Below are 14867 nucleotides of genomic sequence, written 5' to 3'. Positions count from 1 at the left end.
AGAGAAAGTCCAAATAACACAATGCTATTTCTATCTCCATTTATGTCGTTCTCTTCATTTTTCAACATTTTCCTATCTTTCTTAATCAGAAAAAAAAACCTTAAAGGGGGGACAGAACTGAAAACTTTTTCATGGACATTAGAATGGTTGTGGCAGGCACCTCCAGAGATGCTTTCCCATCTTTCCGTGGGAAGAATTCAGATGGTGAGACAGGAAAGCAGAGATGGGCTACAAAGAATAATTCTTGGGAAACCCCCTCCCCCCACATAGAACTAAATACTCCAGACGTATTTACAGTGCAGCCATAGCAGCATGCAGTGATCTGCACAGTGGCATCAACCATGGTGCCTTACTCCAAGGAGGAAATACTTAGAGCCAAAAGTTGAGAAGGAGGCTGCACCAATTTTGGCACATATTAACAACACCGATTTTTCAGAGGTGGGGGAATAAATATCTTAAGATTTCACTTAAACCATGGGCTTTACTCTTTTGTACGATGTTGCATTCATTGTGCTACTCAATGAAATTTAATTATTCTAGTAATTGGTCTGTGAACTTGGTCATATATTATAAAATAATCTACAAAGTCATCACATTTATATCATTAAGTGACCATCCTTCAGATTCTGCTTGAAACATGGCTTAGTAGCAAGTTATACATGTGATTTCTCAGTCATTCTCAGGGACTACGGCATGGTGCCCTACATCAAGATTTACATGGATAGTGAGCAATACCGAAGTGATGCCGTGAAGATCCTGGAGCAACTGTCCATCGTCAACCCTGAGGAGTACATGAGCTCCATTGTAGGGGCTCTCTGCTCCGCTACTCAGGGCGAGCTGCACTTCAAGTTGGATCTGCTTAAAGTAAGGAATAGTAAATGCCAGATCTATCTTATTTGAAAAAGATTAATGGTTGGGCTTTGTTCCTCTACTAGGCCATGAATCACAGGGAAATTCTAAACTATGGAAATATAGTTACTTTGCCGCATAGGGAAATAATGCATTGAAATGTGTCACCGGCCCCTAAAACTGACCCAAAACTGAAAATACTATTCGCCCTTAGGAGGCATTACCTGGTAGTAAGTCCTGTCCGAGAGTAGAACAGGTTGCCTCGTGAAGTGATACCTCCGCCTTCCTTGGAAGTCTTCCCAAAGAGGCTGGGCTGGCACCCGTTCTAAAATCTCTAGTAGGTCCTGCGGGGATCAGGGATGGGCAGTGGGGGAGATTTATCTGGTGTCTTCCAACTCGGTGAACGATGTGTGTATCTGTGTTCCTGGCTGCCCCTGAGGACAGGGCCCGATGTCGGAGACATTTCTTGGCCTCCAAAAACTTCCCTGCTGCTGCAGTGGTCAGTAACAACCTAAGGTAGGTCGATGGTCCATTAAAAGGATTGGGAGGGGGAGAAGACCCTTAAGAGTGATTATCCTTTTCAGTGGCCTGTGAACAGCCAAGGTTTGGATACAATCCACAAGAACCCCAGTCTGGCGCTTTTGTAAGGCCAGGAAGGCTTAACATAAGATGGGGATGATAATTGGAGTAGAGAGAGCAGATTTAGCTGGTGTGGCAATTTCTACCATCTTCGGGAGGCCTCCAGATACGAAATGTTAGAGCAGAAGGGGACGAGGCTGCTCCCGGGCAATGGCCCCCTTGTGCAATTTCCACAGGATCCATTTGGCCACAGGGAAGAGCCGAAGGTTAGTCAAGAGGCCCCTTGTTCTATGACCTGCCGTGTCTCTTCTTGGGCAGGAGACTCTGAGAAATCGAAGGCAGAAGCCATAGAAAGGCAGCAGCTGGCAACTGGAAACTGATCAGTAGAACCTCAGATTTTTAACACAATACTCTATATTGCCATATTGCGCTAAAAGCGAAATGTAGAGATGGTTGTTTATAATGACAATTTGACTAGTTGTGAAGAGGCTAAGTGTGTCAGGCAAAAAGCAAAAGAGAACTAATTAACCAAGTACAGTAGTAAACTATTTAGATTTCCCATGTTTGGGATAAGAACCACGGTGGCACAATGGTTAAAATGCAGCATTACAGGCTAATGCTGCGCACAGCTAGGAGTTCGACCCTGACTGGCTCAAGGTTGAGTTCCAGCCTTCCTAGATCAGTAAAATGAAGACCCAGATTGTTGGTGGGGCACGATACTGACATTGCAAACCTTCCAGAGAGTGCTGTACAGCAGGGGTCCCCAACCCCCAGTCCGTGGACCAGTACCGGGCCGCAGCATGCCAGCAGCTGCTCCACACAAACAAGCAAAGCCCCATCCACAGGATGCAGGCAGCACACAAAACCAGGCCCCCTCCCCACGTAACTAGTCCCTGGTGCCCCAAAGATTGGGGACCTCTGCTATGGGGCGGTATATAAGTGCTGTTGCTATAAACCTAATTATATATATATAATTATATAAAGATAATAGTACCTGTTCAGAGGAATTTTTCAAGAGCCTTATCGTCCAGCAGGTTGGTGAAAATAACTTACCTTAAGTAAGTTCACCCACCTAGAGACTGATGCTGCTTCTTGTACGCTCCTGATTCTTTATATTCCTTTTTTACTCATCATTATTTTATTATTTTTTATTTTCCCTAGAAGGCTGCGGGGGGGGGGGGAAGGCTATAGCCTCCCTGTTAGAGGGAGTGGAAGGAGGTAACGCCCTCCCCCCCTAATAGTCTTCTTATGGCTAAGTTTGCTGCTTGCCTGAATTGATATAAAAACTAATGCAGCTTTGATGCCTAATTCTGACAAATTATAACTATATTAATACATAATATAAGAGAATGAATTTACTAGCTGTAGCCTTTGGGATCATGATTACATTATGTTCAAATGCAGATTGATTTGCTAATTTATATTTAGCTGTTAAACCCCAAGTGCAAGTGCTGGAGAGTTCCAGAGCGGCAGGCGGTGGGCAATTATGACGAATAACGAAGAAAGCCATGCAGAAATAAATTCTGTTAGCTATAACTTAGTTAGGGATTTCCACTCCAGGCAGGCCTGTTACAGATTAAAGCCAGAAGAATAGACAATTAAATTGTAACAGAGTTAGAGCCAGAAGAAATGTGGTTACGACTGACCTCTCCAGATTGTGTCGAAGCCATTCTGATACATCAAGGTCCAGTTTATGAGGTTTATGCCTGTTCGGGAGCTACTGCCTGGTGTGATACATTAGCATGCAAACTGAATGGCAGTCACTAAGCTTCCCCCTCGAGTCCCTCCAATGCCAGAGGAGGAGGAGGAAGGAGAAGGCAGGGCAAGGGGGAGGAAGAGGCAGGATCGGCATCAGGGAGAAGTTTTGAAATCATATATCTTTAAAAAATTTAAACCCCTTACAGGCAAACTTATACGTCACATCCTCCCGAGTTCACAAAAGACAATCTTCTGATGAAGTAAGCTGTAGTTCACAAAAGATTATGTCTTTTGATGAAACGTGATACTCTGAAAAGGTGTTGCCAGATGCCTTCTGATGGAAGGATAATCCATTTTGCCTTATGATATGATAGCTCTAGTTTGTGGTCTGACGCTGTATGGTCCGAATGTCCCGGCATAGTGACTCAAGCCGTTGCCCTCACGCAATTAGACTACTACAGTGCATTCAATATGGGGCTGCCCGTAGAGCCACTGTTAGTTCAAAATGCTGCAGTCGACTGCTTGATGGGTCCCAGCCACTGCAGTCCTAAGAAACCTATTTTAAAGGCCCAGGTTGCCAATAATGGCTTCCCGCTAGAGGTTAGGCCGAACCCTTCTGTGAAGGCTTTCTGGAAACCCTCTGTCTTTAGCACAGCAAATTCTTCATTTGAAGGACTTTAGTCAAGACCAGTTTTCTTATGGAGTTGGCTGCTGTACTTTGCAAATTCTGTGTGTGCAGTGACAGATTCTTCTTTCCTTCTCCCCCCCCCCAATGCTAGTCTCTCTTGAAGACCCTGGCGAACCCCAAGGGCCGCTCCGCCTTCAGAACCAGCGGTGGTTTCCATGGGCTGTTTTCCCTTCTGGCTGACATGGAAGGTGCCTTGCAGGACCCGCCTTCGGGTGTCTGGGCCTCCTTTGCTCATCGCCACCTGCTAGAGCTGATACTGCGCATTCTCCAGACCACGGCAGCCGCTCTTTACTCGGACTCTGCCAACACAGACTTCTTCCAGAAGAACGCTCTCTTTGAGAGGATGGCGGAAGACCTTGGCCTGCTTGGCTGCTTTTCAGCACAAAGGTGGGGACAAGCTCCTATGCAGATCGACAAACCACGATCCTTCGTTGAGCTTTCAAATACAGCTGTTTGTTCTCCTGAGCTTTTCCCAACACGGCTAAAAAGCTGCATCAGGATATTCAGCTTCCTTGATTCCATGGCCAAGAGGAACCCCTTCGATTTCAAGAGCTGCTTGGTGGAAACAGATCCTCCCACCCTGGGCATCCAGGACGGGACAGAAAATCAGCAAGAAGGTTCTCTAGGGAATCTTTGGGACAATGGAAAGTCCAGCGAAGCAGCTGCCATTCAGCTGCCAGACTCCCAGAGCAGGTAGGCCGTCGATGGTTACGTTATGGAAAGTTTGAAGTACTAATTTGGATGTTCTAATTACCCTATTTCTTACATGACTTGGAACCTATATTTTCATGAGTGTACACATTTATAGATTACTCCAATGTAGGTTTACCTACAAGGCAAGCTCAAATGATTTAATGTTAATAGCAGACTTAAGTATCCTCCGTGTTAGTCGCAGGAAGTGGCACAATTATTTGAAGTGCAAAGGAAGTTATTGATAAATTTTCTTTGCTGTCACTTGGCACCAGCAGCTCCTCTTCTGAAGTATTTGCCCACTCCTTTAGAGAAAAGTGGGGTGAAGAGCACCCTCAGTAGGACAAAAGGGTGGTTTGCAGTTGGATTTAGACTCTGAATACCATGGAATTTCATTCCGGTTCATGCATATTTGCTTTCAAATAATGCTTATTTATGGGTAGAATTATACACATATATCAATCTAAATCAGCGTTTCTCACTTTGGCAACTTTAAGATGTATGGATTTCATCTGCCAGAATTCTCCAGCAGGCTGATTTCCACTCATCATAAAGTTGCTAAGGTTGAGATTCCCTGGATTCTTGACCCCTCTCAGCCCTCTCAGGTAGACGAGGTCAACAGGGGCACACAGACACACGCACAATTATTCCTGGAAGCCTGTCCAAGTTTCTACTAATTAAGATGGGATTACTCTTAGTTTATTTGTTGTGCATGATTCAGTCTCCAGACTGTGCCGCCTTTTCTGGAAGTCTCCCCACTTTTACACCCTGTTCATTATATTCCGTTTCCACAAAAGAGATTCAGCTGCATATCTTATCTAGATATACGGGAAGTCTTTGATTGCGTAAATGGACTATTCATTAACAAAATTATGGATGTTTAAAGTTGGCTCTAAAAGGTCTCTTCCAACTTTATTGTTATTATTAAATAAAGACCAACAATTTTAATTCACAATAATTTATCATAATGAGATGCCAAACAGGAATCTTCCTTTTTCTGTTTGCTGTTTTATAATAATAATACTAATACTAATACTAATAATACTAATAATACTAATAATACTAATAATAATAGGAAGTTGATTGATATCGCTGTACCAGGAGATATCAGAGTAAAAAAAAAAGAACTGAAAAAAATTACGAAATACTGTGACCTGGCCATCGAAACTGCACGATTATGGATGAAACGTGTAACAGTGATACCCATTGTCATCGGGGCACTGGGAACTATGTCCCAAAACTTTGCAAAATACATCAAGAGATTGCAGCTTCCTGCAATAACTCCAGCAAAGCTACAAAAAACTGTGTTACTTGGAACATCTTACATTTTAAAGAGATACCTGGTTGATACCTAGGATGCTGGCAGCAAACCGTGTCAACCATTAGTGCCAGTCAATTTGAGTGTTCAGTTGACTGAGTTTCATGTTTTATGAATAAAAGTTTTATAATAATATAGTTGGAAGGGACATTGGAGGTCATCTAATCCAACCCATCTAATCAGGCAGGAAATCCTATACCATTTCAGACAAATGGCTGTCCAGTCTTTTCTTAAAAACCTCCAGTGTTGGAGCATTCACCACCTCTGGAGGCAGGTTGTTCCACTGGTTAATTGTTCTAACTGTCAGAAAATTTCTCCTTAGTTCTAGGTTGCTTCTCTCTTTGGTTAGTTTCCATCCATTGCTTCTTGTCCTGCCTTCAGGCGCTTTGGAGAATAGCTTGACTCCCTCTTCTTTGGGGCAGCCCCTGAGATACTGGAGCACTGCTATCGTGTCACCCCCTGGTCCTTCTCTTCATTAAACTGGAGATATCCCAGCAGCCGTTCCTTATATGTTTTAGCCTCCAGTCCCCTGATCATCTTTGTTGCTCTTGGGAGGAGCCATAGTTCATTCACAAAATTATGAAAAGAAGAGGCAATTAAAGTTCCCACTCATTAATTTTGTTTTAAAGGCAGTTCCAAATAAGCAGATACTTCTCAAAATGTTGGAAAAACTGAGATCACAAATCAGAATGCCTTCTTTGGTAACCTGGAGGAAATAAGTCCTTCTACTCAGACACAATGAAGTGCAAGCTAACCTTTACAGAACACTACAGAATTAGTTAGGAAAGGACAGTTGTCAACTCTGCCGTGTGTGTGTGTGTGCTTATGTTAATAACGGGAGGGTCATGGGGTTTCCTTGAAAGAAACGGGGTGCCTGTCTTTGGAAGGGGGTACTACAGAATTAGTTTTGTTTTTTTCTGCTTCAGGAAGGAAGATCTGAAGCACAGAGTGTAGTCCTTCCATTTCTCTCATGATAGAAAGTGCTTGATGGGACTCCATGGTGGAGCTTCAGCTTCCCCAGGCCGGCTGGGAGGACCACCTTTTCCTGGGCCACCCTTGGAAGAGAAAGGGCCACCCAGGAGGTTGCAAATTCTCCTCCCCTCCCGGTTGGCAGAAGCATTTGCTTTCCTGTTTTTATGTGGGACTGTGACCTGGTTCCTACTCTTTTGTCTTAATGTGTACAAGTTTACAAAAATGCAACAGGAGTCCTCTTCTCTTTTCTCTGAAGGCCACGAGGTCAGGACTCGATGCTTGTGTGTCCTGGAGCCCTGTGTGTCATGGTGACACTGATCGGCAAACTCTACAATGAAGCTTATCCAGAGGTGAGTCAACAAGTGACTGATGCCCACCAGGGAGACTCAACTTCATGCAGGCGAGGTTATATAGCATAGCATACTCATTATTCCTTTCAAAATGTAGCATTATGCAGAAGAGAAAAGTAATGAAAGCAAAACAGAAAGGAAATCTATTCTACACCCATCCTATTTCCAGTGCCCTCTTTCATCTGTATTCATAGTCACCTGATACATTTATTTAGTTAAATAAAGAAATATAAAACGCCACGACCCCAAATCCTTCACCTCTACCCACGCCGACACCAAACAGCACCAGTTCGACTGGAGCAGCACAAGAAACATCGGCCGCACTGCCACCCGCCATGCTCATGGCTTCATGGAAGCCTGGCCCTCCACCAGCAATTCCATCCACAGACACACCGACCCACAATAGCCCACGAAGCCCCCAGGATCCGAATCAATTACATAGCCAGCCAGAGGTAGCAATGACCCTCAACCATCCCACGCAAGCCCCCCCCAACCAGCACTTCACCTGCCAATGACCCCCCCACCTGATGTAACACCCCCCCATCAGAAGCCTCTCTCACTGATGACTCAAGACCTGGCCCATCACAAGGCCCTCAGTCGACACACCCACACAGTACCTGAAGCCCTTATAAGGAGAAGAGCACGACACTGACACCCCCTCAAGACAGAGCCTGGGGAGGTAACGTTCGGAAACCAACCCACAAGCTCGGAGAAGGAGGCTTCACCCTCATCCTGCACCCGAGTCACAGACATCCACCACCATTGCAAACAGATATGGTCACCCAACTACAAAACAAAGTAATGAGGAGTCGTATATTAGCATCATCAGCACCATCCCCATCCGCCGTTCTGGTCACGTACAAAGTGCAGTTTGCAAGGCCCTCCAAGTATGGAGCCTGCCGGTAAGAGAAGAGAGGGGCCGCTTCACAACAGCAGGCGCGTGTGGTGGACCGACTGACACGTTTGCCCTCAGACGTCGTCCTGGTGCAAAGTTGTGGTCTTCTCTGCTGATCTGTAGTTGCGTCTCCTGGGCCCCTGACAGACTCCGGGAGGGAGGCGTAGGGAAATCAATCCATAACAGCTGGGGAAAGAGAAAGTACTTTCCTGACACCATTAATTTTTTTCACTAAAACCCTTTTTTCCTGGAACGAGCATCTCTGAAAAGAGCACATTTTATTCAAAACAAGGCAATCTCATTATTGGCAGGACTGCTGTCATAATGCAAACAATCAATTCCTTGTACTCCATTATGGCTCTATTGAATTTGTGAGGGCAATGCGGATTTACCGAGCCAAGATCTTCACGGTGTCATTCTTCCCCTTAACCTTGCTTTTTTGCTGAAGCAAAATTATTATTATTAGGAAGAGCAATATTTAAGGTACAAAAAGCGTTAGAGCCTACTTGGAGAATCCAGATGACACTTTCTCCGTTGCTGGTGAATCAGAGGCCCCAGTTCGTGAAAATCCTTTGCAGCCCCAACTGAACCTGGACCGGTCCCGTCCCTTTCGGTACCTTCAGCTCAGTTAACCTGGGCAGATCTGAGCTGGCTCGGTGTTGGCCATCCACCAAACACACCCGTGACAGGTGACCTAGAAACCAGCATGGCAGACACATGGGAAGCTTTCCTAGGTCTTCAGTTCTCAAACAGGGTCAGGGCCAAAACGCGAACTGGCTTGCCCTGCCGATCTTTCTCTGCTGAGCAGAGAAAAACTGCGTTTGCCAAAGATCTCTGCTTGGGTTACAGGAGAGCTTTTTACAGTATGTGTGCCAGATATCCCATAATGCCACTGTTTATTTTTCAGATTTATGATTTTAACGAACAGATTTACCAAAAATACCCCATTTATTATAGTTTTACACTACTTGACACAATTTTTATTTGCATACTAAATAAATTCAAGTTGTTTTTTAAAATTATTATGAAGATGGCCATAACTAGCACCACTTTTTCTTTAAAACATGTATGTATTCAGTTAGTTTCTGCATAGTCTGTACTTTCCCAAGTTTTAAACTAGCAATTCTTTCTAATTGGGATAAGTTACCAATTTTTTGCTTAGCCGTCAGAATCCGTACCTTTCTACACCTGGAATACTGCATCCAGTTTTGGTCACCACGATGTAAAAAAGATGTTGAGACTCTAGAAAGAGTACAGAGAAGAGCAACAAAGATGATTAGGGGACTGGAGACTAAAACATATAAGGAACGGCTGCTGGAATTGGGAATGTCTAGTTTAATGAATGAGGGGGGACATGATAGCAGCCTTCCAATATCTCAGGGGCTGCCCCAAAGAAGAGGGAGTCAAGCTATTCTCCAAAGCGCCCAAAGGTAGGACAAGAAGCAACGGATGGAAACTAATTAAGGAGAGAAGCAACCTAGAACTAAGGAGAAACTTCCTGGCAGTTAGAAAAATTAGCCAGTGGAACAATCTGCCTCCAGAAGCTGTGAATGCTCCAACACTGGAGGTTTTTAAGAAGAGACTGGACAGACATTTGTCCGAAATGGTATAGGGCAGGGGTGTCAAACTCAATTTCATTGAGGGCTGCATCAGCATTGCGGTTGCCCTCGGGGCCAGGTGGGTATGGCCAGGGTGGGCGTGGCCTACTGGGTGGACATGGCTAGAGTGCATATGGCCTACTGGGTGGGCGTGGCCAGCTCTACATCATTTGCATCAAGGGTGCCTATGGGGGCCTGGGCAGGAGTGGGACAGATCTGGGGGTCTCTGGCAGAAGGAGGGTCTCTGGGCCAGGGCCAAGGCAGTGGGGGCCGTTCCCTCACTGTTTCCAGGATGGCTTCGTGGGCCGCATGAAACCACTTCGCGGGCCGGATCCGGTCCCCGGGCCTTGTGTTTGACATGTCTGGTATAGGGTTTCCTGCCTGAGCAGGGGGTTGGACTAGATGACCTCCAAAGTCCCTTCCAACATCATCATCATCATCATCATCATCACTACTACTACTACTACTACTACTACTACTACTACTACTACTACTGAGGAAAACATGCCCTAGATCAGGGGTGGGGAACCATGGGCCCCTTTATAACTCGTGGACTTCAATTCCCAGAATTCCTGAGCCAGCCGTGCTGGGAGTTGAATTCCACAAGTCACAGAAGGCCCACGGTTCCCCACCGCTGATCTAGATCATGTTATGGAGCTGGATCAGTTTTAATTCATCTAAGCAACCCAGACTGATCAGCAAGGATATCAGAAGAATATAGACACCATCAATCACCTTATATTCCCCCCCTCCAAGAAATGTAGCAACAGGATCCAGATTTATCATATTTAGAAACCTAGATAAAGTTTAGTTTATTTATCATTTTAGGTTTTTAATCTTGCTTTTTTTATATACAACTTGGTGGTGAAGATACCTAATACCCCCCCTCCTACTGTTTTCCCTACAACAACCCTGTGAGGTGGGCTGATAAAGAGTGACGGGCCTATTCACCCAGCTGAATTTTCATGCCTAAGATGGAGAAGAACTCACAGTCTCTCAGCCAACAACTTAATTATTAATTAATTAATTAATTAATCTTAATTTTCAACCTATCTAGCATCATTTTGGAGACAGCATATTACAATGAACATAAACATCTCTGAACATGTTCTGCTGTTGTGTTTATCTGATCACATTTGTTATCTTAGCCTTTTTCCAATAGCCATTCATTTCAATTTTGAATTAATTTCCTGTCTGTTGTATTTTACATACGTTTAAATCATACACAAAAGTGACCGCAGAATGACTTTAGATGCCCTATTTCTAATTTCTGATCATGAAGGTGTGTGCTAATATCAGTCAAAAATTAAATATTCAGCAGCCCAGTTTGCAACTCTAAAATTCTTCAGTAAAATTTGTGTGCAGTGGAGATAACACACAAAGAGGCAACTAATTTCAATAAAATCTAATATGGAGCAATGAATGATTCTAACAAAAAGCATGCAATAGTAAAGCAGCGTTTGGCAATTTTATATTATTTCTAAACTTATTTATTAACCGGGTTCCTACATCATCTCTTAAATTTTCGTTTAGAAAGTTGCACTCTGATCTCTGCAATGGTCCAGGGCTTCTCCGCGCTCATTATGGCCGCCGGTTACCGGTTGCCCTCTCGTTACCAGCCTTCCACTCAGGTCTGCCCTTCTTGCCCTGTCTTGGCTTGTTTCAGTTATCCCTGGAGGTCCAGTTCGCTGCAGCTGACCACATCCAATCCTCGATGGGCTTGGAGAGAAACCGCCAAGCGGCTTGTGCTGCCGGCCTGCTGGGCAGCCTGGTCGGCTCCTGCCCGGAAGTTCTGCATGATGCGAGCAGCCCCCTCCACCCGCCTCTGATCCGGCTCTTCGAGAAGCTCGCCTCCCAGTCCATTCAGCCCGGGGTCTTGAGGTGATGCCTTGGCGGGGTGGTGTGTGTGGGGTGCCTGGGGCTTTGCGTGACTGGGGCCGGGCAACAGGTTTCCAAACGCCTCACCAGCAACTGTGGCTGGTGTTTTCAGAGGTGACCTATTTCTCCGTGTCTCCGTATCCTGCCCTTATTTGTTATTTTACAAGTAACTCCAGGCAGCGAACATCTTATAGAGCAGCTGCTGCTTCTTATTTTCTTATTTTCTTCACTGGGAAGAACACTATTGGTAACATGCCACAGAGGTGCAACTGGTAAGACTTCGAAAGTCCCCCAAGGCCCGTGGCGGCATCTTTCAAGAATCCTGTCCTCCAGAACCGCTGGCAGTCCCGGGTTTGGGGAACAGGCGGTGAAGACTTTAAGGCAATTCTAGGGCCTTCACCCACCCACTTCATCTTTGCCCCCCCTCCCCCCCACCATGCACCTACTGCCTAGATGCCTCGTCCAGGCGTTCCTTCTTTTGGGTTGTGTAACATTTGTCCTTTGCTCAATCTCTTTCAGACAATTTCTGTGCCGACGGATGATGTCCCTCCCCATCGCTGCCCCACCCCATGTGAACCTCCCCCTGCCATCCCTAAGTGACAAAGAGGAATCGGACCGAGTCCAGAGGAGGGCAGCCCAGAAGATTGTGGATCTGCAAACCAAACCCTACGAAAAGCAGCTAAAAGGTCTGTTTAATCTACAAAAAGATGACTGATGCGGGATGTGTTAGTAGCTTTGAAGAATTCTCAGAGGGAAGAACGAACGGACATGTCCTCCGCTGCCCCAGAGGGCAAAGTCAATACAGGCAGACCCCCCACTTGGCATCCATTCGTTCAGCAGCCTTTTGCAGTTATGAGGCTGCTGAACGAAGCATCCAACTCACAATTGTGGAATGCTTTGCTGGTGTTTCTCTAGTTACTTCTCTTCTTTCTGCCGTCTCTCTCAAAGTTCCCCGGTTGGAACCTGCGGGGGTATCACTGACTTGGCATGTGTCTTGTGTCAGGTTCTGGAACAGCTGCATGGAACGACAGCACAAAGCCTCCTCATGCCCCGTTGGGCTCTGACAACTCCTCGGGCTCTGCAATGGCTCTCCAAACGGCCATGAGCCTTATTTCCTTGACAACACCACGCAGCCTGCACCTGCAGAGCACCTGCCTGGCACCTTCCTTCGTGGAGTTTGACATGTCCCTCGAAGGATATGGGTAATATATTGATTTGTGCTTCCCCTTCCACCATCCCTCCTCTCAGCCTCCAGGTCCTTTGCCTTTGGTTCCACGGAGGCTAGTTCGATCTGTGGATAGCTCAAAAATCAATCAATCAATCAATCAATCAATCAATCAATCAATCAATCATTCAATCAATCATTCAATCAATCAATCAGTCAGTCAATCAATCAATCATGTTGTTTAGATGCCTAAAGTTGGTCACCTGAAGGAATATTACCCATTTATGGGGCCAATTAGATAACAGTTGTAGTTCACAGCAACTTTACGGACAGAGGTTTCTCATTTCCCCTCTTCGTTATTGCTCATAGTTCTGTAATGTATAATGGGAAATATACATGGAAATTCCCTTGTGGCCTAGTCAGCAATACTATCCTTACATATCTACTGCTGTTTGCATACATGAGCGTGTCATTCCAGTCCTCCTTCGTGTTTTGAGCCAATACTGCTTTGTGCAGGCCAGAGATGCACAGTTGTTTTGAGCTGTTTTTGAATGGTGTCGGGGGGGGGGCACCCATCCCAAAAGGGCATGATTAAGATGAAGAATTGAGTAGGAATAGGATAAAATGTAATTTGACCTTGTTTACATTTTTCAACACTTAAATTTAAATACACTTAATATTATTTTCCCCCATGTATTTAAGGAGAGAACTACATATTTTGCTGGCAGCATTTAGAGCATGGGTGGGGACCATTCGGGTGTGTGTGTGGGGAGTTATATTTAACCTCGGGGATGAAATGGTACCAGATAGGTGTCAAATGATGTAGCCCTTTGAATTTCATGTAGAAACATTTTTGTAGCTCCTACAGTCACAGTACTGAATAACTATTTCTAAGCAGCAAGGAAGCCTGTCTCTTTGTATCACTTCCTCATGTGTTCAGATGCGTTTATGCAACTTTTAATGCACATTTTGCTATAAAGGAGAACAGGGAGCGTGGAATTGCAGAACTCAGAGAAGTGAAAAAATAAATCTGTCTTTGTGTATCAATCTTTGAATGGCCAGGCTAGCTACCTAATATGTCAGGCAACCTTTTTGTTAGTGCAGTTGCCGTTTATTTGGGGTGAAAAGCACCTCAGTTATTCCTCACTGGCTGAAGCATGGATACGGTCCTGTTTGGAGGCTTTGTCTTCTGCATGAGTGGAGGAGAAAAGTATCGGTGGAGCGGGTGGAGATAACCAGCCTAGGAGATCTTTTCTCGTCCCAAAGTGTGTGTGTGTGTGTGTGTGTGTCTAGCCTGGCTATGCCCAACACACATTGTGGAGCTGCCATAACCTGCACCAAACCCTGGGTGAGCTTCAGCATGTACCAAGGCCGCCCATGCCCAGCACACGTGGCAGGATGGTCCACCCTCCCCCACCCCCCATCACTGTGGGATCCCCTCCCCAGAGCAGGTTTCAGGGTGTGTGTTCTGTTTGCCTTCCTCACAGCACTTTCGGCAAGGGCTCTGAATGGGCGCTTGCTTTCTCCCGACCGCCGTTGTTGCCAAACCTGGTCCAGAGCCAGCTCCAGGCTGGGTAACTTTGGCCAGCGCTTCAGGGTGGCCCATGTCTGGGGAAGCCCCCCCCTCTGGACCGTGGAGGCTCCTCTTTCTTGGGGGCATCTGTGTGGGAAAAGGCTGAGGGGGCTCCGAAGCTACAAAGCAACACAGGGGTTTTTTGGGAAAATTGTTTTGCTTTGAGAAGTAAATTGGGGCGTTTCATTTAAAGTTTCACACAGCACCATTATCTGTGAAACTGTAAAGTGAGGAAGTGCCACTCTTCCAAAGATCTATCTTCTCTTATATTTCTATTGATTAGTCATAGGAATTGCAAAACGGAAGGGGATGATTCAGGAGTAATTGGGAGAGAGATTTTGCTTTATGTTGGGAAAGTTTGTGGTCGTTTATCTCTATTTCTATTCCTTTAAAAAGAAATACATCTATTACTGTTTTTACTTTCTTGTGTTTGCAGCTGTTTGTTTATCCCAAGTGTGGCCACCATTCTGGGCCAAAGCACCGAACGCTCTGTTTTGGGGGGAGCCGGAAAAGGTAGATTTTTAAAATACTGTCTTCAAAATGTTGGCTGTACTGCTACGGGTAGCAGTGCGTTTATGGCTCAGAAGTTTGAAGGCTCGAGGCCTATGTTATAA

The 14867-nt window shown here is 45.4% G+C and overlaps 1 protein-coding gene across 1 annotated transcript in view; it reads left to right on the top strand.

Moving 5' to 3' along the window:
- The window catches only part of WDFY4 (WDFY family member 4), a 93490-nt gene that overhangs the window by 11849 nt on the left and 66774 nt on the right, over positions 1–14867 (top strand). The window contains exons 11-17 of the mRNA XM_083362781.1: positions 674–864; positions 3906–4507; positions 7051–7144; positions 11304–11518; positions 12035–12201; positions 12519–12717; positions 14690–14766. Of these exons, the coding sequence (XP_083218907.1) occupies positions 674–864; positions 3906–4507; positions 7051–7144; positions 11304–11518; positions 12035–12201; positions 12519–12717; positions 14690–14766 (1545 nt within the window). The remainder of the gene's footprint in view (positions 1–673; positions 865–3905; positions 4508–7050; positions 7145–11303; positions 11519–12034; positions 12202–12518; positions 12718–14689; positions 14767–14867) is intronic.

This window comes from Vipera ursinii (assembly GCF_947247035.1).
Source record: "Vipera ursinii genome assembly, chromosome: 4".
NCBI lineage: Eukaryota > Metazoa > Chordata > Lepidosauria > Squamata > Viperidae > Vipera > Vipera ursinii.
The sequence above is the reverse complement of the archived record's forward strand: the minus strand, read 5'-3'. Positions and strand labels throughout refer to the sequence as shown.